The 26,183-nt window shown below is 44.2% G+C and overlaps 1 protein-coding gene across 11 annotated transcripts in view; it reads right to left on the minus strand.

Moving 5' to 3' along the window:
* Positions 1-26,183, minus strand: part of NTRK3 (neurotrophic receptor tyrosine kinase 3) — a 390,942-nt gene that overhangs the window by 240,973 nt on the left and 123,786 nt on the right. For 8 of the 11 annotated variants that reach the window (XM_026448340.1, XM_026448338.1, XM_026448336.1 and 5 more), the window contains 7 exons: positions 25,530-25,687; positions 24,593-24,735; positions 24,025-24,166; positions 23,226-23,522; positions 16,822-16,845; positions 15,252-15,316; positions 14,365-14,467 (listed from right to left, as the gene is read on the minus strand). In XM_026448340.1, the coding sequence (XP_026304125.1) occupies positions 14,365-14,467; positions 15,252-15,316; positions 16,822-16,845; positions 23,226-23,522; positions 24,025-24,166; positions 24,593-24,735; positions 25,530-25,687 (932 nt within the window). The remainder of the gene's footprint in view (positions 1-14,364; positions 14,468-15,251; positions 15,317-16,821; positions 16,846-23,225; positions 23,523-24,024; positions 24,167-24,592; positions 24,736-25,529; positions 25,688-26,183) is intronic. The other 3 variants (XM_026448342.1, XM_026448341.1, XM_031935801.1) reach the window with 1 other exon arrangement.

Consider the following 26,183-nt stretch of genomic DNA (forward strand, 5'->3'; position numbering starts at 1 on the left):
AATGGCCTTGTTGGTATAGCTACTATGCAGGGCTGTACTAAGGTGTAGGTTGTGTCTGAAAACTGCCAGACATAAAATAATCACTTAATTAATTGTAGCTATTAATATTATGACCTGCTTCTTCAAATAGAAGGAGCTCTTGGTAGACTCCCCCACCTGCTGATCAATTTTTTTTTGTTTTTTGAGACAGAGTCTCACTGCATTGCCCAGGCCGGAGTGCAGTGGCACGATCTCGGCTCACTGCAACCTCTGCCTCCTGGGTTCAAGTGATTCTCCTGCCTCAGCCTCCTGAGTAGCTAGGATTAAAGGCACACCCAGTTGAGCAGCTGGGATTAAAGGCACACACCACCACACCCAGCTAATTTTTGTATTTTTAGTAGAGATGGGGTTTCGCCATGTTGGTCAGGCTGGTCTCAAACTCTTGACCTCAGGTGATCCACCTCCCTCAGCCTCCCAAAGTGCTGGGATTATAGGCGTGAGCTACCACACCTGGTCTAACTTTTTTTAAGGGTAACATGAAACTATGGGGTCTGAAACTATGGCCTGCAGGCCAAATCTGGCCTGGCACCTGTTTTTTATAAATAAAGTTTTATTGGAACACAACCATGCTCATTCATTTACATATTGTCTATGATTGTTTTCATGCTACAACAGCAGCCTTGAGTGATTGCAACAGAAAACATATGGCCAGCAAAGTCTAAAATATTTACTCTCTGCTCTTTTATGAAACAGTTGGCAAATTCCTGATCTACACAATTATTTCTCAAACTTTAATGGCAGTATGGCCATTTAACCTGTTTTTTAAGAATGTAAATTCCCAGGGCCAACTATCAAGGTATGAGATTCAGTAGATGTGGTTCGGGAATCTGCATTTTCATCAGCACTCCCCCCCGACCACCCCCCCACACACACCACCATCAATGACTATCAAGCACATGGCATGAGGCAACATTATGGGAATCCTGCTCTGTGCAGTCAGCAATCCTAAGTGACACCAGTGCCATGGCTTTCACCACAAATGGGCAGATGGATCCTGGGTGAGGGAATGAGTCAGCCTCGGGGTCCACTGAGGGAGGAACAGCTCCACTGTCCTCATAGGTCTCACATCTGCTTTGTTTTGTTTTTAAGTTTCAATATAGAAAACTCAGAAGACATCACAAAAGATGAAATAAAAAAGCATCCCAAATCCCACCACCCAAAGATAACTACTGTTTACATTCTGACTTATAATTCTATATGATCCCAGTATTTTTCCTAGGTATGTATATAAAAATATTTTCTCTTTATTTTACAAAAACAAAAAATGGCATTAGAGAAATTGCTTGGAGTCTTTTCTCACTTGGAAATATATTGTAAACATGTTCACATGTCAATACATATTGCTAAAATATTCTTGGTAAGCAACTATCAAAATAGAATGCAGTAGATCTCTAGGAACTGATACTAAATCATCTCAAAGACAGTTTGTTAGCAGAAATAATATGGCACAGAATAATGTGAATACAAGCTTGCATTTGTGCAAAGGCAACAGGGAAACATATCCTTTTATAAGCCTTTACTATCTCTGAAAGGATATGCAAGAACCTCTAAGTAATGGTTATCCCAGTGGCAGGAAATTAGGGAGGGACTGAAACTCACGTTTTTACAACATTATCTTTTACACTATTAGGTTTTCTTACCATTTGCATGTGTGTCCTTTCAGAAACATTAAATATCTACTTTTAAAAGTTGTCATTTTTAAGGTCTGCATTGTATAGTATCATATATATGGACCATAATGTATTAACACTTAATTAGTCATTTATTGTTAGATCTCTAAGTAATTCTTTATTTATGTAGAAAGCTGAAACTGGATCCCTTCCTTACACCTTATACAAAAATTAATTCAAGATGGATTAGAGAGCTAAATGTTAGACCTAAAACCATAAAAACCCTAGAAGAAAACCTAGACAATACCATTCAGGACATAGGCATGGGCAAGGACTTCATGTCTAAAACACCAAAAGCAATGGCAACAAAAGCCAAAATTGACAAATGGGATCTAATTAAACTAAAGAGCTCTGCACAGCAAAAGAAACTACCATCAGAGTGAACAGGCAACCTACAGAATGGGAGAAAATTTTTACAATCTACCCATCCGACAAAGGGCTAATATCCAGAATCTACAAAGAATTCAAAAAACTTATAAGAAAAAAACAACCCCATCAAAAAGTGGGTGAAGGATATGAAATATGAACAGACACTTCTCAAAAAAAGACATTTATGCAGCCAACAGACACATGAAAAAATGTTCATCATCACTGGGCATCAGAGAAATGCAAATCAAAACCACAATGAGATACCATCTCATGCCAGTTAGAATGGTGATCATTAAAAAGTCAGGAAGCAACAGGTGCTGGAGAGGATGTGGAGAAATAGGGACACTTTTACACTGTTGGTGGGACTGTAAACTAGTTCAACCATTGTGGAAGACAGTGTGGCGATTCCTCAAGGATCTAGAACTAGAAATACCATTTGACTCAGCCATCCCATTACTGGGTATATACCCAAAGGATTATAAATCATGCTGCTATAAAGACACATGCACACGTATGTTTGTTGTGGCACTATTCACAGTAGCAAAGACTTGGAACCAATCCAAATGTCCATCAATGATAGACTGGATTAAGAAAATGTGGCACATATACACCATGGAATACTATGCAGCCATAAAAAGATGAGTTCATGTCCTTTGTAGGGACATGGATGAAGCTGGAAACCATCATTCTCAGCAAACTATCGCAAGGACAAAAAACCAAACACCGCATGTTCTCACTCATAGGTTGGAATTGAACAATGAAAACACTTGGACACAGGAAGGGGAACATCACACACTGGGGCCTGCCGTGGGGTGCGGGGAGGCAGGAGGGATAGCATTAGGAGATATACCTAATGTGAATGACGAGTTAATGGGTGCAGCACACCAACATGGCACATGTATACATATGTAACAAACCTGCACATTGTGCACATGTACCCTAGAACTTAAAGTGTAATAAAATAAATAAATAAGAGAAAAAATTTTCTTAAAAAAAAAAGTTTACTCTGTAAGTCACACTGGGATAGATACCCATATCCACAAATATGGATAGTCATTTGTGAGTATTACCTTAGGTTAAATTCTCAGAAGTGGAGTCAGTAGGACATGGGCTTTCATGATTTTAGGTTTTTAATAAATATTGTCAAGCCATTTTCCAGAAAGGCTACCCCATTCTACACACTGGGCAACAGCAAACATTAGTGTCCATTTTCCCAAGCTCTTAGATGGCCCCTGATTTCTGATAGCACTTCTCCTCAAAAGGCAACAAGCACCACACACAGCCCCGTCGGGCTGGCATGCCCCTTGCAAAGCAGGCATGAAGCAGGAGGCTGGTGCTGTGGGAGCCATTTTCACACATAGTGGCTCATAACAGTACTCAAATCCTGCCTGCTTCCCCTAGAGCCCAGGCCAACAACAGGGTGCCCCTCTGCACCCCCTTCAACTGGTCCAAGGCCAACCCACTGAACTCCATTTATTTGGAAGGATTCACTTTTGAAAGGCAGTTCCTGGAACCACCCGGACGCCCTCCTTGGGGCTTCATGTCAAGGCCTGCTGGCAGATAGACAGACGCTGGCATTCTTCTGCCCCTGCCTGGGAACAGGTTTGCAGGGCTGCTCCAGCACAGAAGCCCCTTTGAATTCAAGATGCCTGTCAGGTAGAGAGGCTTGGCATTTCCAGGGCTTATCAGTCCTGGAAACTGCTCTGGTCTTCTGCCAACTATGCAACTCTTATTCCGCAGTAAATTGAAGGGCAGGGCAGGTTTCCAGTGTGAATACCAACCGCCAGAGCAGCAAGACTGGGAAGAATGGGATTCCAGCCACCACCCAGGGCAGTGTCTCTGAGGCCGGCGGGCAGCCTGGGCAGCCCAATAACTTAACCCATGAGGCTTCCTCCACCGGCTGACAGACCCACTCTGAGCTGCTCCGGGACCTGCCAGCACAAGCTTTTCCAGTTTTCTATAGCCCCCAACATTTCATTCCAGATCAGAGGTGGGAGGGAGAGCAAATAGGATAAAAAAGTTTCTAGAGAAAGAGAGGAATGACTGTCCCAGCAGCTCAAGGAGCTCTGAGCTGGGAATGCTGGCTGCCCACTGCCTGGTAGCCTCTCTGAGTTTCTGTCCCCATTCCTTTAGTGGGGACATCAGTGTTGATTGACCTGACAGTTTAGTGAAATCAACTGTGGCAGCAGACCTTTCCCTGGTGTAGAAAGAAGTGACAGTTTGGTTTCAAACCAAGGAAGCCACTACAGAAACAGTTTTAGGAAAGAAGAGAGGCATATTTACCCAAAGAGGACAGAACTGAAGAGCCTTACAAGTAGTGGTTATAGAGGCCGGAAGTGGTGGCTCACATCTGTAATCCCAGAACTTTGGGAGGCTGAGGTGGGCAGATCATCTGAGGTCAGGAGTTTGAGACCAGCCTGGCCAACATGGTGAAACCCCATCTCTACTAAAAATACAAAAATTAAAAAAAAAAAAAAAAAAAAAAAAACTGGCAGTTATAGTTTGTAATCTCATAGTCACAAAATCCCAGTTGATAGATCTTCGAGACAGGCTCATTTTGCAACTGGCACTCAGAAAAAAACAAAAAGCAGAGAGGTGATCTAAGTTCCCAGGTCACAGGCCTGAAGTGTTTACCAATAGCTTAACCCCTTATTACTTAAAGCATAGTCCATAGAGCAGCATTGTCTGGAACCTTGTAACAAATGCTGACTCTCAGTCTTCCCCAGACCTACTGAACCAGAAATCGCATTTTAACAAGATCCCCAGAATCTTCCAATATTCACTTGCAAAGTTTGAGAAGTACTGTTCATGTTATCAGCCATTGTCTCTCTACAGGTATAGGATGGTGGTTCCTAAACCCCAGCAATCATTCAGGATCACCCAGAGAAATTACTTGTCCCCCACATCACCCCAAGTCTGAATCAGTGGGTATGGGGTAAACCCTAGGCAATTGCACATTGAACAAGCTCCCAGCATTATCAGATGAGCTGGTCTGCAGACTACAAAAATGACCTGGAGAATCAGTGAAATATGCCGATGTCTATTGGATTGAGACTATCGTTCCTCAACCTTAGCTGCACATAGAAATCACGAGAGGAACTAAAAAAGAACACCCACCCCTGATTTAAGTGACCTGGAATGTGGCCCAGGTTTGGGAAGTTATATAATCCTATCAGGTGTTTAGAATGTGCAGCTAACATTGAGAACCAACAATTTAGAGTAAACTCATTTAAAACCTAGTTTTGATACTTACCAGGTACATGATCTTGAGCAATTTAACCATTCTGAGCAGCTTTCTCATCTTTAAAGTGGGAATAATAGCCACCTATGAAGACTCTATATTTGAAGATATATTAGATGTCTGGCACACAGTAGGTGCTCAATGAATGTTTGATACCTGTCACTCTCTTCCCCTACTATGATTAGAAGTGAAAAACCAACTGATATTCTTGCCTCTAGCCCAAATCCCAGTTTCTCTCTAAAACGAAGTACAGAAATACCTGTTTCGTCACCATTCAGGACAGACAAAGGAGCTAGGATCTGAAGCCATGATGGATTTTGTATTCAGGAAGTAGAGCTGGCTTCGTGGACCTGTGACCTGGCTCCATGCTCAAAAGAACCTTAGCTTGGGATTTAATGCTGTGCTGTGGCTGTCTGGAAATTCTAATCTTTTTTGAACATTTTTCACTGGGTCACACAAATTAGGTACCCAATCCCGTTAGAGAGGAAGCCAGCAGCACGTTCCCCTCTGGCTTGTGGTAACAGAGTTGATCCAAGAGAAAAGAATAAAGAGGCAGGCACCAGAGTAACTTGCTTGGTCCCTCTCTAAGTATGCTAGGGTAGTGAGGAAGAGAGACAGGGAGTGTTATTAACACTTCTGAGTGCAAGGGCCAGAGATAGACCAACCTCAGGCTTCTGCTTCCTTCCCTGGAAGTTCTGGGCCTGGAACAGGTGGCAGACACACCTGCTTGCTGGAAGCACAGCTGGCTGAAGGATGCTATTCCTCCACCTGCTGTGCACTCCTCTCTTCTCCCCTGCCCAGCTTATCCTCCGTGAGGAACCACAGCACAAAGGGCAGTGGGTGACAAGGAGCTGGGGCTGGGGATTTGCAGCCATTGGCTTGGTAGCTGCTGTTTTCAGCATGTGATTTTTCTTCCCTAGTCCAAAAACGTGTTTTCCGGTTAGCAGTTGTTTTGATCTCTCTGTTTTGCTGTCTTTGGTTTCCAGGGCTGCTCTTTGGCCATCCTAAAGCCTTCTGCAGAGTTCACAGGAGAATGAGCTGCATAAACACGGGTCTTGGGTACTGCAGCCACATGACAGTTTTTCATTAGCCAAAGCCTATCATCATGCCTCTTCTGTGCAAGTGAAAGCTTCCAAGACCCAGAGGAGAATATGCAGAGAGAGACAGAATGTGCCATGAGAAGAGAGGAGGGGGTCTGTTGGAGCACTTTGTGCAGTCTGACTTTGCAGGGGGTAAAAAACATTTGGAGCAAAGAAGGATGCGAGAAAGTCAAAGCTGGCAGCCCCAGCACCTCTTGGTTTTCCATCCTGTACCGTGATACCGTAGAATAACTGGATCAGTGAGGAAGTATGTCACCATGATTTTTGATGAAAAATAAATTACTAAAGTTTGTGACTTTTTAAGAGCCAAAAATCAGTTTGAATTTACTTTTATTCTTAGCTTTTAAAATCTCATTTACTAACTCATCTTCTGTGATAATTTTCTAAGGTGTAAAATTACTGTGAAAGCCAGCACATTTGGGAAAGCCTGGTGACATCCACAGTAGGGTGTAAGGCATGTGACTCTCACCTGTCAACATGAGTAGCAAGGGACAAAAGGTGAAGAACTTCTAAACTGGGTAAGGTATCACAGGGCTCTTAACCCTGTGGGAGCCAGTTGCAACAACACAAGCTAGTAAGCACTGTGTTCTACTGCCAAAACTAAATGAATCTGAGATGCCATCACTTTGACTATAGAGCCAAGTATAGTAGTCATCCTTGGCCCTGCTGAACAGGATAGAGAGGCCTGCCAAGAAGAGCCAGCTAGCAGGTAGCCACAAAGGAAAAATATTTTGCATCAGTCTCTATTTCAAGGGAATTCTCTTTGAATCAGAGAATTGACGCAAGAGAACAGTTGGTTCCCTGGAGTCTTCAGAGAAAGGTATAAGGACAGGAGAATCGGAGCAGTTCAGCCTCCACACGACCAATGGTGACCATGTAGCGACTTCTATGATGATTCACTGCACACCTGCAAAGCTCCCAAAAAGGACAGGGCAGCAAAAGCATGCCAGAAAAACACACATGGCTTTCCAGCCTTCTCAAAGCTCCAAGAACCACATTCTAGAACTCAGTCATCAAGTGGGGTGGGACTTTGTCTGCAGTCAGAGCCTCTCAATGAAGTTCAAAGCAGAGAAGGAGAAGCAGAAGACCCCTGGCTTCTATAAACTTATGTCCTGCCTGTGGATCAGCTATAAACTTAACCTCTTTAATTTAGAATCGGTCAAATACTAGGCATGTCTGAGGGAGGGGGGTGGTTGGAAGGTCTGTCAAATGTCAGAAAAGACAGGGAGGGCATGCAAACATTTGTTAGGAGAATACGAGGACCCTGGGATCACAACACAGAAAAGAAGCCAGAAACCACTCTCAACGTTATGTTAAAAGAGTCATCTTACACCAGGAGTCCCAAGTACAGGATCATGGCAAAGGCCAAAGGTACGCTCCTCCCTTCCACATGTCAATTCAGAGGAGGAAATAGAAAAAGAAGTCAAGAAGGAAGAAAACAAGGAGGAAGAAAGAACGGACATATCTTGGAAAGCCAGGAAACCCAATTCCTTTACCCAGTTTCATTTCTGCCTTGCACTGCTCTTGGTTTCCAACACCCTGCTAAAGGTACTCAAAAAAGTGTAGTGTGCATGGCGAAGGAAACTATTTTACTCAACAATACCAATAATGCTTTCATCCATGGTCCAAGCCCCCTTTCAGTCACCTCAGATGTCTCCTATCACACACCACACTTCTGGTACCAATTCCCCTGCTCTGCACACATGGCTTGAGACACAGAGACACTCTATCCCAGTTGAGAAAGAAATGCCAACCTAAATCTCAGGAGTCCAAGATCCCTCCCACCCCTACCTCCATCCACTTGGAAGAAACTCTGCTCAATCCAATGCCCCAAGGTTAGGAGAGAAGATAGAAATGACTTCTTCCCAACTCTGATCATTCCCTTAACCAAGCGGTGAAACCAGAAGGATAACAAGATCATTCAATGAGGCAGCAGCCCCTGAGATCTTTTGGCAGGAGCCAGTCCCTCCAAATCAAGACTCTGGCAGGATTCTACAATCCACTCAGAGGACAGTTACCATCTGTTTATGGAAAAAAATGTTAATAACCCCCAATCATAATCAAATAGGCAACCACTTTATTTTAAGTACCTATTAACTAACGCTAATTTACAATGGAACAGTCCTGCAAGTGCTCATCCACAGGCCCATCAGAGGCACCAGCATACATCCAGCCATTAGGAAGAAAGGCAAGAGGTTGCTGATGAGGCACTTAAAGCATTGCCGGAAGCCCAAGCAGCAGTTCTTGATGCCCTTCCTTCCCGGTCTTCCTGCTTCCACTGCCCTGCCACGCGTGCAGTCTCTAGCATGTCTGAAAAGAAATGAAGTTCTTAGAGCCTACTCCTCCATCAGCTCCTATCTTTCCCCAAGGCCAGGAGTGCCCCAGGTTGGAAAAAGTGGATTAATAAGAGAATTTTTGAAAGCCCCATTTAAGTGGAACAGCATTCAAAGCTAATTAAACAGAGCCTTGGAGGGATTGAGCTGACGTATTCATAATCCAGCTTCACTTCCCTGACCCTCCCAGGTCCTCTATACAAACCAACTATGTGGAATAGCAGCACCAGGAGGTTCTCCCTAGCTGTGTGCTCTGGCACATCACTGCATCTCTCTGGGTCTCAGTGTCCTTAGCTGTACAATGGGCACATTAGCCTAATAAGCCTAAGGTCTGTTTCAACTCTGATAAACCATTATTCCATTTTCTCCATGGGAGTAAGAGGAAGCCAAGAAGTATGAAGTAATTCTCACAGTATCTCTGATCTAGAAGTATTTAAAGATACTTATGAGGTGGTCAAGAGGAAAAGAGGCCAAATAATGTGTGTATATATATATATTTTACAGGCTGCAAAAGATCCATACACTTGCTTCTTTTTCTATTAAATAATTATGATACCTTATATGAAAACTACAGGACATGTTTTATTATTGTTCAGACACGCTAACACCTACTGCCTGGTTATTGTTCTAATGACCACATGAAATGATGATGGTGCACTGTAGATGTGGGCAGTGCGGCAGCCAAGACAAAGGAGTTAGGGCATCTGTGTTGCTGTGGAAAGTGGGTGTAGCTAAAACTCAGCCGAATCAAAGCAAGTCACTTCCTTTCTGGGCCTCGGTTTCTTCACCTGGAAATACGGATACAGGAGAGCCCAGCCATATCATCGTCATGATCTTTTAATGCCTAATTTAACAATATTTTATGAGAATGAATTTGGCCTAAATTCTGAACCATCTCATTTCCAGGCCCAGGATGCAAGGGTACACTCTAGTTAGTTGTTAAAATGCTGAAATATTTTTATATGTTTCTGTAGCTGCAGTAAATAGCCCCTGCTCTGAACCCTACAAGTACCCACCTCCCAACCACCCTGGCCACCCCATGATCTGACAATCAAAGAGTTAACGCTTAGAACAGCGGGGACTTTCAGGGTCCTGCCCTGTCAGGAGAGCTGGCTGATAGGGCCATGCCCAGGACATGCCAAGTACTCCACAAATCACCCCTGCCACTCTGAGGCATTAGACTTTATCAACAGCAAAAAGAAACCCCTACTGTACACTTAGCGCCACCTTAAAACCTCTGTGATTCCAAAAGAAAATAGGCTTGTGTCTTAAGGTGACCCCCTCCCCAAGCCAAAATTTTGATCAACACCATGGCAGTTGGAGGGCTCTGAGACAAAGCATGTTCAGTCTGTTTCCATGAGATCTCGTTAATATATTCATCTCCCATAAAATGGGCTCCTATTGGAATTCCTACACATACCGACAGAGAGAGATGTCGAACGTATGATAAGGAAATAAAGCAAGATGCAAGTTACTCAGAGTATAAGCATGAATATAAATTAAAATACACACAGAGTGATGCATTTTGTAAGTGTATTGATATATATGCACGTGTGTGTGTCTACATATGGATATACAGAGACATATGCATATATGTGTACATACACATATAGGTAGAAGTATGAAAATGAACTGTTTATCAGCCTTAGCCACTCATCTTTCATGTAGTAGAGGTGGTTGCTAATTTGGCAGGCTGGGAGGTGTGAGTGTATCTGGGAGACAGCCATGAGGAGAGAGACAGGCTACAGGGACACGCAGAGACAGAGATACAGAGAAAGAGGCCTCAGCAAGTGAACTGGAGGATGCTGAACTCAGGCTAGCAGCTGCCTATGGAGACAGGGATGGGAATAAGACCAGTGGGGGTGACTAAATGGGTTTTAGTTTTAGTCATATTTTATATCTTCCACAACTGCAGCAGTAGATGCAAACATAAGACAAAACAGTAAGTCATTTATTCTGGGTGGACGGAATATGGGTGTTTGTTATATTAATCTTTGTGTTTTTCTATATTTATTTCTCAGAAGGAAGTAAAGTTCCTATTAGTAGGCCCTCCCTATCGACACACCTGGCCCTCAGATGTGGACGGGGGAATTGTTTATGAGTTTTCCCTATTATTATTACTCTACTTCCCACTGCCCAGACATCTCAGATCTCCCAACTAACTCTAACTAGCCCATTGTTAACTTACAAGCTGTACTTTTTTATAATTAAAATTAAAGTCATTCATTTCTAAGTTCAACAAGCAATTGACAAACGTTGTATGGTGTTTTCAGGCTGAATGATCTGTGGTTTCTGCCATAAGTAGCTACTGGTCAAGTAGGACAGACACATGGTCTATCAGCAAAGAACTGATGATATACTGGAATTAGTGTATAATAAAGGCATTTTACTAAATATTGTGCAGGACAAAAGAGGGCATGATTCAGTGTTGGATGGGCAGCCGTTGGAAGGCAATAAAAGAAGCCTATAAAGATTTATACATAAAGAAGGGAGAAACGGTTCCCATGGAGCCTTTTTGTATGCCAGTTACACATAGATCTCAACACTCACAGCAACCCAGTGATGCAGGTAATATTATTACCATTCTGAAGTTGAGGAAACAGAGGCACTGAGAAAGTAAGTAACTTTGCTGAAGCCAATGAGCAATTAAGTGGTATCACAGATTCTCATCCAGATTTGAAAATTCAAAACTGAGACTGGGTTGGATATGAAGAGACGAGGGTTTCCCTAAGTCAAAGGTGGGGAACTTCTGGTACCCATGTCATCACTCTTTATCCAAGACTGTGACGCTCGCTGGCAATAAAAGATCAAAGTTAATGCAGCTTGAGGCATTTAGTCAAAGAATATAGTCAGACTCAGTAAAATATTTGAAGAGATTTGTTCTGAGCCAAATATGAGTGACCAATGGCCTGCGACACAGCCCTCAGGAGATCCTAAGAACATGTGCCCAATGTGGCTGGGCCACAACTTGGTTTTATACAGTTTAGGGAGAAGTAAGGCATCTATCAATACATGTAAGATGTAAATTAGTTCAGACCAGAAAGGCAGGACAACTGGAAGCAGGGGCTTCCAAGTCATAGGCATATTCAAAGATTTTCTGACGGGCAGTTGGTTGAAAGAGTTATTTTCAATAGGAAGGCTTAATAAGAGGTTATACAGACCAAGGTTTTATGATGCAGATGAAGCCTCCAGATAGCAGGCTTCAGAGAGAATAGATTGCAAATGTTTCTCATCAGACTTTAAGAGTCTATTCTATCAGTAATTCCAAAAAGAAGGAGGGTATAATGAGGCCTGTATGGCTCCCTCCTTCCCATCATGGCCTGAACTAGTTTTTCAGGTTAACTTTGGGATGCCCTTGTTGAGAAGAGGGATGCATTCAGATGGTTGGGGGGTTTAGAATTTTATTTTTGGTTTGCACTTATTTATCCTAAAGTGAGACCTAAATATAATCTGCATTCATAAAGATCAAAGAGATTCAGACTTAATTCTAAACAAGGTGAGTCTTAGATACACCATCTCATCTTGACTATAACTCCAGTATAACTTCTTTAAGTTGCCTGACTTTACAGTAGAGGATATTTCACTTCTACCTACGTGGACATGTTCTCCTGACCCAACCAGGGCCAAGAAAGGAAGCTCTGCCTGGGAGAGGGGAGCAGGGGCTGGGAGAAGCTCTGAGGACAGCTGAGGGGAGGCACCACCCTGGGTGCTGCCTAATCCATCCGACATGGGGACATGCTGTTCCAGAAACAGGATGACAATTAATAGGAAAAATCTGCTCTCACAGCACTGCCAAGCATGTTGCAGGATCTCAGCTGGTGGTGCGCCTCCTCAGGGAAAGAGCAATAATGCCCCCATTCTTCTCTTTGGTCAAGGCCCCGATGTTTTCTCAGGTGGAAAGAGGAAGAGCTAGAAAAGCTCCCTGCATGGTAGGAAAACTTTGCATAGGCAATAATAGTGCCAGTCCTCAAAACCGGGAGCCCAAGGATTATCCAAAGATTGAAAGCTGTGCGCTCACTCAGTGGTCGTCTCATCTTCTAGACCTAGAAAGCCCTGTTTGGCATGTGTCTTATCTGTTTGCAGATAAGACATCTCCAATCTAGGTGCCTAAAAGTGGTCTGATTTTGTTTAAATCATCTGGCTTCCAGACAAACTTCCATCCCATCTTTATAATTTGCCTGAACATGTCTTTCTCTTAGTCAAAATATCTCAGATGACTTAAGAAAAACTAGCTTGCTTTGCTGTGACTTGATCAGGTTCATCAAGAGCAGAGAGTGCAAAGGCAGAAACCTTCTGGAAACAGGGCAACCTGTATCCATTTTTTGTTTGTTGTTTGTTTGTTTTTGAGATAGGGTCTTGCTTTGTTGCCCAGGCCAGAATGCAGTGGTGCGATCACAGCTCACTGCAGGCTTGACCTCCTGTGCTCAATCTCCCCACCTCAGCCTCCTGAGTAGCTGGGACTACAGGGTTTTCTACCCTTCTAATCCTCTCTGGGTATTTCCCTATATATCAGTGTTCTGAATTTTCAAGGAGTTACAGAGCCTTCTGAGAATATAGTGAAAGCTACGGACTAGTTTGGTTTCATGCGCAAACATTCCAACATGTGCATACAACTCAGGGGATCACCATCCCTATGAATGCCATTCATGTACTCTTCTTCAGTCCCTGAGCCCAAGGTCCCCCACCACAGACACAAGCTCATGCAGAGAACCCCTAGAAATTCATCGCTCTATACATCCCATAGTCTCACCAGATAACACCAACCGGATTCCTTGCTCAGCAACCTGATAGCTTGTCAAACCTCTTATCGTCCCTCCCTCCCCACCCCCATCCAACATCACCATACATGGAAACCCAGCTGGGAGTATATCTTGAAATTCAAGTTTCTGTTTTGGAACTGGTACCCAGCCTCTTTTGAGCCATTTGGTCACATCCATCTCTGAGACCAGGCAGGTGGATGCTAATTCACCATGTTAACCCCTTTCATGCCAGTCCCCTTACCAGAGCTTTGGCAAAGAGCCACATCCCACCACCCCACCCCGCCACAGTGGAGTGGAGCACTGTATGTCATGGAAGACAGCCAGCAGATTTAGAAATCATGTTGCTCTTGGCATCCACTCTGGGACTCTGTGTAGAGCTACGTGCTGAGATCCCATTGCATGGGCAGATTTTCAATGCCGGAGTCTACCCTACATCTTGCTGTGCTGATGCCTTCCCAACACAACTTCAAAAACAATAGGAAAACCATGTCCTCAAACTAGGAATCCATTTACTCACCAATAATGAAAATAAACCAAAGTCCCTCTTCATTTGCCCTGAAATCCAACTTCCTTTCCAGATTATCCTCATTGCATAAGCCCATCTAAGCAATGTTTATCAGCAGTCAAAGCGAAACCATGTGGATCCACAGTTTGGTTCCCACAGATCCCAACACTGCCTTCAATCCATAATTACCAAGAACAAGGGACAAATAGGAGTTTCCACCAGTACCACTTAGACCCCATGACCAGAGGCCCTCTCAGAGAGCAACAGGAGATTAAAACAGTATCTTTTGATCAAAAGCAATAATGTTTCCCCCCATGACACCCTTGAAAATGAAACTCCCACCTTACCCTTCATTCCAAATTTGGACCTTCGACCATACTTGTTGATCATGATGAAGAGAACCACTAACAGGACACAGGCAAAAGCAGCAAGTCCAACTGCTATGGATACCTATGAGGAACCAGAAACACAGTCAGCAACAATCATGGAAAACCCAAGTTCCTTGAAAATAATGTGTGTGCCCAGATAAGAACCGTCCTACTGCCATAGTAAGTGTAGCCTTCTCAGAATTGCAATACTGAGTAAGGTCTTTAGAAGAAGAAATCCATGAGACCCTAAGAACATTTAAAGCTACATAAATTACCCAATTTGATTAGAGAAAGTTCCATGATTCGACGTTCTGAGCCCCTTCTCACCTGGGGCCATGCTACCAGATGCAAAAACAAGCCTAGAGAGGCTTCTAATTTTATTTTAATTAGCAAGTGAATTCTGCATCTTCAGTTAAAATTCCTTATATAATATTCTTATCCAAGAAAGTCGAAAAGATCTGGACTCTAAAAAGAATCCTTTCTCCTCCTCCCCAGAGTAATCTTAGGCTCTGAAATAGTAGAAGTGGGCGCTTGAAAACCCACCCAAGAAGATGCCCTGAGCAACCTGGCCTTTTGTAGTAGACTTGTACAGTTAGCAGCCCCTGCAAATCAGGCCCCACTGGGCTCCTAACAGACTGGGGATTTTCTGAACCCTAGGGCTTGGAGCAGATCCTCAAAGACTTCCTCAAACAATGAACTATTTCCATCCAACAAGGAAGGTTTAAGCTGCCTGAATGCAGTTCAATTCATTACTTTTTTTTTCAAAGTTTCAAGTAAGATAATATTTGGAAAAGTTAGCAACACAAATGACATCTTAAAATGACTATGTCAGTTAACACACTCCTCTTGACCAAGAAGTGACTCACCCCAAAAGTGTCTTCTTCTGGTTTGTGGGTCACAGTGATAGGAGGTGTGGGGCTCACTTCATCAACTGAAAATCAAACACAAAAAGGAGGAGGACAGTTAGCTTCCTGGCTGGGGAGGCTCAGCCACAGTCCCTGCCCAACTCTCAAGCCCCCTTGAGACTTCCCCCTGGAGAATATCCTCTGAAAGCCAGGCTCTTGCAGCCTGCCTTCCCCAGGCTTTGCAGGACCACCCCCACCCCCTGCCCTGCCCCCAGAGCCCAGGTTCCTATCTGACCATCTGGCTGGTGTTACACTTCAAGCACAGGTTCCATAGGAATAAAGGACATTCAGTCCCATTCCCTACCCCCACCCCAAAGAAAATAACATAACCTGGGCAACTTGGGCCATGAGCTATAGAATAGAAAAAAGAAACATGGTTTGGGATCCTGGCCAGGGTCTGGATTAGGCAAATGTTACTGATGGTGGCAGCTGTTGCTGACATTCTGCTACTCCTTGCCACAGGCATTCCTTTTCCTTTCCCTGTCTCTCCTGTGCCCTCCCTCTTTCCTTCTTTACTCCTCAGTGAGATCCAGGAGGCCTGGGAATCCATCAAACAGCCCACTATCCATTCTCCTAACACTGATTTCAGAACACAATGGCAGCTTAAGTTAAAAAAATAGAACCATCTGACAGGGAAACACCACCTTTACCCAGCAAGGCCAAGATGGGAAGCCAAGTATCAATTTTCCCCCCTACTCCACCATCTAGAATCACCTCCTTGACAAGAAATGGCCCCAATTCAAAATTCTCTGAAGGGATAATCTGCAAGATTACAAGTCCTCTAAGGCTGAGGACAACTAAAGAAATCACAGATGATACTGACATCAGTACCAAAAAGCCAAGGGTGTTTCTAAACAGCATCTACTATCTCAAGCCAGACACAGGGCAGAAATGGCAGCAGTTGCTGCTGTTATTCCCACCTCCCATGGAGAAAAAAAGAAAAGAAAAAGGAACAAATACAGGTTTCCCCACAGTCCATAAACAAAACCCCAAATTCTTTTAGGATTATCTAGCCCTAGCCCCAAATCACTTATAAACTGAGCCTCAATAACTCCTTTTGAGGACACCTGAGCCTATCAGGAAACCTTGTAAGTCAAGCTCTCATGAGGCGAGTCCTGGCCAAATGCTCAGGCTCTTGAAGCAGGTGAGAAACACTAGCAGGTTTATAGGTTCCATATTCTCTCTGCAAGAACAACTAAGATGATCAATAGGGGTCTATTGAGGCACATGAAACCCATGTCCATCCTCACACAGCCCCTCTTTATCCAGGTAAAGAGATTCACAACATTGTCAATGTTAGGAAAACTCCCTGGGGGAAAGTGAACCACAGAGTGATTACCCAAGAAAAGTGGGCTTGGAACTGCCCAAAAAGTATTGCTACCCCTCAGTTCCCTTTCACAGTTCACTCAGATGCCCTCAGCTGCCATGGGCCAGGGATGATGTGGAATAGGAGAGAGGGCTATTTGAATTCAATAGTTACCGATAGTATCAGAATAAATCAGTTTCAAAGCAACAGGTAAAGCAGACTTACACAAGATAAAGTTATCCGTGCTCTCTGCAAAAAAAGGACAAAGAGATAATTAACAAATTTAATAAAAACCCGAACAGACACACTACATGATCCTAATAGCTATGATCTCTCCCATTCACCATGATTCCCTGTTCCCATGGCAACTGACAAACTAAAATCCATGGCACATCACCTGTCTCCCCATGCTACACTACCACTTTAGGGGGTAGTCCTCCAAAAGGAGAAGGAGTGAGAGATAAAGTTCCTGGTGTCAAGGGAGGTGGCCCACCTAGGAACGAGAAACCAAACCAGTTTCATTATGAGATAGGAAATTAAAACCAGACCCTCTGTCTTATTCACAGCTCTGCTTCCTTAAAGACACAAAGTGCTGGGGATGGGGCTACAGGGTGGCTCCCCTAGACATTCCTTAAAAATGTCACGTATGATCTCAAGATAAAATTCTTCAAAGTAATATGCAGAGTTGATTCTAGTAGGTCTTTGAGAAGTTCTTGAGAATCCCTCTAGAATCTGCCCATCCTGCAGATGGTAATGTGCTATTTGATCTTTGGTCTCTAGAAATAACTCACCTAATAATGAAAGCTAATCCTTACTGCACATTGATGAGCCAGGGACAGTGCTAAATGCTTCATGTAACACATCACTCAATCCTTATTACCATTCTAAGAGGTGGTAGCATTATCCTCACTTAACAGATAAGAAAACAGTCTCATACAGATTAAGTAACTAATTCGATGTGACTCATTTAAGAAGAAATTAGAGCTGAATTCAAATCTCAGTCCAGGCTCTTGCCCACTCTACCAGAGATGCTCAAACTTTAGCACACAGCAGAAGCAACCAGAGGGTGATTGCTACCAACATCCAATAAAAGGAGTGAGGATTCCTTGGAGAAATGGGTGATTTCAGGGCTGGACCAGGGAAAGAACAACATGTGCCTGGAATGGATTGCAATACTAAAAAAGTAAGAAAGTGCTCAGAGATTAATGGAAGCCTGGAGACAGGGCACAGGAACCAATGTACAGGGAATCTCAATGGCCTAATGTAGGATCATTTAAGCAACAAAATGATGATAGTCCTGGATTGTTATGGATTAGGATTATGTTGTCCCAAAATCCATATATGGAAACTGTAACCCCTAGTACTTCAGAATGTGACTGTATCTGGAGAAAAGGTCTTTAAAGATGTATTAAAGTTAAAATAAGGCCATTAGGGTGAGTCCTAATCAAATATGGTTGATATTCTTATAAGAGGAAATTTGAACGTAAACACACATGCACAGAGGGAAAAAATCACATGACAACACAAAGAGGACTGCCATCTACAAGCCAAGGAGACAGGCCTCAGGAGAAACCATCCCTGCCAGCACCTTTGTCTCAGACTTCCAGCCTCCAGAATTGTGAGGAAATAAATGTGTGTTGTTTAAGTCACCCAATCTATGGTATTTCACTGCTGTGGCATTCTTAGCAAACGAATACATGAATTACCAACCATAGAACAACATGAATATCCATGAGTCCATACTGATACAAATAAACAATTCAATACATAAAAGGTGGAAGAATGAAACACTCTTCCTTACAGGAGAATTCTGATTTTTAAATGTAGAAGGAATGATAGAAATAGAAAAATCACCATTTCACAAATACTACAGTAATAATTGTTTCAGGCAGGAATCATCAATGAATGTTAAAATTAGAGTGTGAAAGAAGGATGAGAAACAAGCTATTTATGTAGTTTAAAAATATTATACTGATGACTTACAAAGGGGAAAATTGTCTGTTTGCAGCAGAGGAAACTGGCAGACACTGCCTTGACCAAGCGATAAAGTTAACACTCCCAGTACCAAAACCTATCGACATCACACACCCCCGAAACGATGCACTGAGAGGGCAGAGCATCACTTCTGCAGAGTTCCTGCCAAAGATGCATAGCTAGAATTTAATCATTAGGGAAAAAAATCATAAACTTCCAAATGGAAAGACAGTCTACAAAAAAAAAACTAGTATTCTTGGAAAGTTCCAAGATCATGAAAGACAAAGACTGGGGAACTGTCCCAGATTTAAAGAGAGTGAGATGACACAGGAGCTCAATGCAGTGTGTAATTCTGAATTGGATCCTAGACAAGGAAAAAGTATCAATGGGACAATTGATAAAATGTAATTCACATCTGTACACTAGATAATAGTGATGGACCAATGTTAATATCCTGGTTTCGATCATTGCATCATGATTAGGTAAAATGTTAACATCTGGGGAAGCTGGACAAAGGGTGGAAGGAAGTGCCTTGTATGATTTTGTAACTTTTTAAAATATGAATTCCAAACTATTTCAAAATGAAAAGTTAAAAATCTTTAAAAATTAAAAAGAAACACAGATTACTAGTCCTCACCTTAGAGTTTCTAATTCAGTAGACATGGGGTAAGTATCAAGATTTTGCATTTCTAACAAGTTTTCAGGAGATGCTGATGCTGCTGTTCCCTTTGGAATGCACTATATCATACTACACAGCCTCCTGACTCAGCCCACCATGGCCTGAAAAGTAAGAGTATATTCATTCATTCATTCACTCATTCATTCACTCATTGTGGGCCCTCACAGTCTTAGCTCTATTAAGTATGAACCAGCAGATATTCTCTAACTACCTGTGGGGAATAGGATAGTTTCTGTGAAGGAATCCTTCAAACAAAGTCTTACTTATGGTAAACGCAGTTTGATTGCTTGTTTGTTGTCTGTTCTGTATTGTTTTGGGGGATAGCCACAGAGCTATCTTCACATTCCTGGCCATACCCTTCATGCCAACACCCTCTTCTCAATGGCAGGTGACCAGATGCCTGTCTGGGGCAGGGGGAGGATGGAGGAAATGGAAACTCTAGCCTGGGTTTCAGAGCCTGAGAGAAGAGAGGGGCCAGGTCAATTCGCAGTTTACATTGATTTGCATATGTCTCATGAGGCTCCCATTTATTAGAGAATATTCTCATGTTAGCCAAATGTTTTGGTCAACCCTGTTTGCTGTGAACCCTGTTATCTCCAAATCAGCCTATGAATGTTTAAGGACTTTGCCAGAGCCTGGAAGCATTTATACATCCAAAAAGCACATGAGCTTTGGAAGAAGGAGACATCCTGACTCCTCTCTAACCTACGGGAGGGTTCAGGCATTCAGCCTGGAAGAGGATGGTACCCAGGACTGGTCCTCACCTCTAGCTACACCAGCAGGCTGGGAGGAGCACTTGTCCAGCACACCAAGGAACAATCTGAACGTGAACTGGGGCTGTGCCATGAAGGGAATACACATGTCTCCTACAGTCCCAGACCATAACTCTTCAAGAAGGGCCCCTTCTGTAAATTAATCTTCACCACAACCTTAAAGGTAAAAGCAGGAAGGTGAAGCAATTTGCCTGACATCACGGAGCTGACAAGTGATTGAGTGAGAATTAGAGCCCTGGCAATGTGGTTCCATCACCACTAGCCTAGACTACCTTAAGATTATCTGTTAGGACTTACTAGCTTGACCAAAGAATGACTACTGGTTCTAGAACTCTTGAATTCATCTCAACTCTACATCCTAAGAATCTTAACAATGGCCCACAGCTAGTAACCCTTTTCTCTGTCCAGATGCACTGCTAAGCACTTGGCAGGCATGACTTCCTTTAAGCCTCATGGTAACTTAGACAAGAGATATTATCATTCCCATTTCACAGATACAGAAGTAGAGGCACAGAGAAGTGATCGTCCTTCACCTAGTACTGACCTTGCACTAAGCCCCATGCTAGGAGCCCAGGCCACCAGATGGGAGGGCTATTTGGGAGGGGCTGCAGATGGGATCTGCACCTAAGTCTGTCTGATTTCAGAGTGCCTGCTCTTAGCCTCCATGCTTAGCTGCCTGGAAGCAAAAGAGAAACACACACGATAGTCATGATGTTTCCACACTCTCACATCAAAAGAGAAGAACAAGAATCACAGACCATCTTTGCATCTAGGCTTAGCTGGGGTGAATTCGGTTTAGAGGGTTATCACGCATCTCTGCCTGCACCCCCAGATAATTAGCTCTCCTGAACGTTTAAGCATCTTGTCACTTGGCATGACTGGCCCATCTTTTCCCTGTCACTGCCTTTTCATCACCCATTGATTCCTTTGACCTAGACTCATAAAACAAACAAACCTTCCCACGGGGTGGCCCTAGCAGGTTGGAGATGGGTCTGAGGAAATGAGCTCAGGTGAGATGCTTTCTCTTTGAGTTTCTCTGTGACTCTATCCTCCCTCCGTCCCCCTGGGGCCAGATTCCCACCCAATTCCACGGTAGTAGATTGCAAAGGAGGGAGTACTGGAGTCACCTGGGGGCTTGTTAAAACATAGCTGCTAGACCCCACCCTGGAATCTCTGATTCAGTAGATGTGAGTGGCGCTTAAGAACTTAAGTTTTAACACATTCTCAGGTGATGTGGATGGGGCTGGTCCACGGACCAAAGGTCACTTTTGAGAACCACTGGCCTGAGGTGCACTGATAACTTACTATGGTGACAAGGGTATCCAGAGACTAACAGAAGGGGCTGCTGCATCTCATGGGGGCAGAGGAGGTATTTCTGAGATACCTCTGATGGCTGAGAGGATGCAAAGAATTGCTTCCTCTTGAGATAAAGGAGAGAACAGAGAAGCTGTGTCCACCACATAATCCAACAGCTGCTGCTACCTCACAACTCTCAGGACACCCCTGGAAGAAGGAACCCAGAAGTGGCTTCTCCTCCCTCCTGAGCATTCTAGGGTTCCCCCCTCTCTGGGCCCCAGAAGCTTCTCTTTGGAAACAGAAGCATTGCTTCAGGGTGCTTCATTTCCTCACCAATCAAGACTTTCTCTCACCAATGTATAGACTTTCCTCTTTAAAAACAGATTTTATTCTTTCATCAGGCCATAGGCAGGGCAAAGTTTCAGTCTTTTATGTCAAGAAGACCTAGCCTGCCCTTGTAGACCATAAGAGCAAAGTATGTCTGCTTTAAAAGTCTCTGCTTCAACAGTGCAGGCCAGGACTCATCTACCTGCTGAAAGAGAGCCCAGTGTGACCCAGGAGGGGAAGTGTCATGGGGGCTTTCACTGAGCATACTGGGGATGATGGAAGTTTCAGACCACGTGGGATTTCCAGGGCTTCAAATATCTGCACATTCTCAACCGCCTCTGAAAAGACGGCTCCATCGTCCCTGGGACCTCAATGGCAAGAATTTAGTTTTACATGCAGCCACATTTCTCCGACTTCACTCTTGGGGCCTCTAGTACGAGTTCCCTTGCACTGAAATAAATAAGGCCTCCTGGAGCTGCCACACCCTGGTAATTTGTAGACTGTGAAGCTGACTTCATAAAAACAGATGCTGCCTACTGCTAGCTCTTGCTGCCTCTTCCCTTTGTGCACATGTGTGAGCGTGCATGTGCATGTGTGTATGTGTCATATCAGTTTTTACACTGTATCCCATTGGAACTCCTGATTCCTAGATCTCCTAGTCACTTCCCAAAACAAAGCACCAAGCTCAGCAAAGACCCATGGCTTCACGGACAAAACTTACCAATTGCGGAACCCACAAAAAGATGCTACAATCACTTTCACTAAACTCTTTTGGTGTTTTTATCTCCTCCAACTTCAGGAAGATAGTTAAAGCATCTTACCCCAGACACAAAAAGATAGAATCAACTCCCAAAATCAAATCAAGCAAAATTCTTCAGCAATTTCAATAATTTTTCCTGGTCCACTTGATTAGCACTATTATACACTGAGGGCATCAGGTATGACCCACAGTAGCTCACCATGGAACAAGAGAGGAATGAAGCCACAGACCTCGGGGCCTAGATCCAAGTCAAACCTTGCCACAGATCAGCAAGTAGAATAAGGCTCAGTTCATTCATCTGTTAAATGGAGGGTTAAACTGGACACACTCTCAAGTCCTTTTCAATGGAAAGTCACGGAACCATCATCAGGTATCAAACCCTGTGACGTGCTTTATATACCTTGACTCATTTAAAAGTCACAGGAGCAGTGTAATCATGACTATTTCATAGAAGAGGAAATTGAGGCTTAGAAAAGCAAACTATCAGGCTCAGAGTCTCCCCACAAGTAAAGGGCTGGGTCAGAATTCTCTACCATTACTATCTCTGCTTTAGTAGAACTATCATACAGTATGCCCTAACATGCACAACTGTTATTTCTAAGGAGTCTTGGTTTTTACTATGACAGCTATTGGACAATCGAGACTCTATCCTTGTTTCCACCAGATGTAGCTGGTGGTTGCACGTGTTCCAGTGTGTGTTTTGTTGCCCATGATAACAGTATGAGTACTGATGTTGCTTCTCCTCTCAAGCTACCATGCCCCACCTCCTAAGCTTGTAGAAAGAATCCATACACCTCTGAGCCAGCTACGCTGCCCTCACCTGGAAAGGGCTCCTTGAGGAAGTGGCCATTGATGGTCTGGTTGGCTGTACCCAGTGGGTTTTTGGCAATGAGGGTATAGTTGCCATTGTTGTAGTGGGTGGGCTTGTTGAAGAGCAGGCAGCCCTCAGAAATCTCTCCCTCCTGGTAGTATTCCACATGGATGATCTTGGACTCCCGCAGAGGTTGCCCATTGTGCAGCCAGTGCAGTGTTGGTGGTGGGTTGCCACGCACCACAAACTCGATGCAATGTTCCAGGCGCAGCTCAGGCTCCTCCAGGCTCACCACGCGTGGGGGATCTGTCAAGGGAGAAGCCAGCTGAAATCCAGGACACAGAGTCCACCACCACCCGCAGTAGCCTTCCAGCAACTAAAATGGGAATCCCAGTTCTTCCCTACCCACTCTGAAAAGGCTGAGGGAAGCAGAAGTCCCACCACAATCCCAGCAGAGGGGAAGAAATGTCTGTCTTCATCCAAGCTTCCTAGATCCACCTTAGCTGGAGGGCTCCCTCTTGGGACCTCTTAGGGGTTTAATAAAAGGCAGAATAGGCCAACTTAGAAGTGTCCTGAAGATGTAGTTGAGTTGGAGCCACACCATCTTCTGAGGGACAAGGGTGCTCCTTCTGGAGTTTTTAATCGAAGGACTTACTTCTCAGTCCTGCGCTACAAGAGTCCTTCTGTTCCCCACTGGTAGACCAGCTCACTGCTCTAGTTCAGTCCTGGAAACACCTTGGCCCCTCTCCAGCCTCCTATGCCAGTTCCTTCTCAAACACAGCCATCCCCCACAATAATATGCACTTACAGTAGACAGTGAGGGCAACACTGGCATTGCTCATGCCCACCACATTCTCTGCAATGCATGTCAGGGTGAAGCCATTGTCCTCACTCGTCACATTCACCAGCGTCAGGTTGATGGCATGAACATTGGTCCAGTTCAGATTGGTCTGAAAACCCCAATAAAAAGGTAACAATCAAACAGCTTCTACAAAGATGGCTCTGCTACCTAATCCCCAAATACCTTTAGGAATCAAAAGGAAAGCTGAGCAGAAGGTGAAGGAGATATTTGTGTGAAAGCACACCTACCAAATGCCAGGCTCCTCATAGGCAACGGTTCAGGCCATCCTCATATTAACCCTATGAGGTGAATGGTAGTTCAATACTATGCCCATTTTATAGAAGCAAAAACTAAGTTACAGAGAAGTTGAGTAGCATGTGTAGAGCAGAATGGCTAGAAAATATTGCAGCTGCATATAACCCAAGTCTGTGTGTTTTTTCCTACAGTAACAAGACCACAAATTTTCCCTCTTCTTCAAGACTACAATGTGATTACTCTCTAACCTCCTGATGGGGCTCAAGCCCAGGATGCCTACCTGGTGAGTGTTGATGGACTGCAGCCCAGTGACTATCCAGTCCACATCAGGAAGGGGTGATCCAGAGCCATTGCAAGTGATGACAGCATTGTCACCCTCTCGTACGGTCAGGTTGACGTGGCTCACGCTGATCTCAGGAAGGTCTGGGAGCCAGACAAAGTGGGTGAAAAGACAGGCAAACACTTACTACCCAAAGGAAGCTCTGTCCATGGGCCTGATGGTGGCACTTCTTGCCTTGCTCAATAATGACTCTAACACCATTTGCTTGGGTTCTTGGAAGACCCACAAATCCAAGACGCTTTCCATCACCTCCCCAGTAGACATCAGAACTCAGAATTGAAGACTGTGCAGCTGTAGTCTCCCACATTGCAGCGGGAGGTGGAGAGGTGGGGGCAGTGCTCAAGGAATGCATTTCTGGCAATTAAGCTCAATGGCATCATTACACTTTGGGTTCTGGTTATCTAAATAGTAGTGTTTCAGTCTCCCATTGGGGAACTTGCTTAAAATTCAGATTTCTGGGACCCATCCCCAGACATTCTCAAAGTCTGTGGCTGGACCCAGAAATCTGCTTTTCTAGAAACTCCTTAGAAGCTGCTGCCACAGGGAGTCCAGAGACCACACTTTGAGATACACTCCTTCAGGTTTGGTTGACAGGTAACTCACAGAGAGAAAGGGAATCTGGTATGATGAGAAGGAGCACATTTAACTCCTGTCTGCATTCCTGAAACCAGTCTTCCTATGGCTCGTGCACAAAGGGACAGGAATGACCAAGAAGGGGAATGGTTAGTGAGGAGATCTGCACACAACTGCAGAGTTCAAGGCTGGGAGGGCATTTCGAAAGGAAGGCTCTGGCATCCCAAGGTAACGTCCACCACCATCTCTGGTGTCTGAGGGATGCCTCCCTGGAGCCAGCTGGGCCGGGCGGCCACTCACTCACCACACTGACTGATGTTCATGCGGAAGAGAGGAAGCTGGGAGCCATCAGCGTTGATGCAGTAGAGGTTCTGGTTGTTGAGCTTGGCATCCCCCTGCTCCTGCCACAGCTGCATCCAGCGGATGTCACAGCTGCAGTTGAAAAAGTTCTGCTCCAACCTCCTGTGGGCAAAGAGAGAGGGGAAGGGAACCTCTGAACCAAAGATGGTTCAGGACCCTCCTAGGGCTATGAGGACAAGAGGGACACTACCTGTTCAAGAATTAAGGGGAGGAGGGATTTAACAAGGTTGCAAAAGAAGTGGAAAAATCCTTGTAAGTCCATAAATTACAGTTTTAAAACAATAAACTCAATTTTTTAAGAAAAGAAATCCAGCCAAGCACGGTGGATCATGCCTGGAATCCCAGCAATTTGGGAGGCCAAGATGGGCAGATCACAAGGTCAAGAGATTGAAACCATCCTGGCCAACATGGTGAAACCCCGTCTCTACTAAAAATGCAAAAATTAGCTAGGCGTGATGGCGCACACCTGTAGTCCCAGCTACTCGGGAGGCTGAGGCAGCAGAATCGCTTGAACCCAGGAGATGGAGGTTGTGGTGAACCGAGATCACACCACTGCACTCCGGCCTGGCAACACAGCAAGAATGCATCTCAAAATAAA

This window comes from Piliocolobus tephrosceles, chromosome 6 (assembly GCF_002776525.5).
Source record: "Piliocolobus tephrosceles isolate RC106 chromosome 6, ASM277652v3, whole genome shotgun sequence".
In the NCBI taxonomy this organism is placed as follows: domain Eukaryota; kingdom Metazoa; phylum Chordata; class Mammalia; order Primates; family Cercopithecidae; genus Piliocolobus; species Piliocolobus tephrosceles.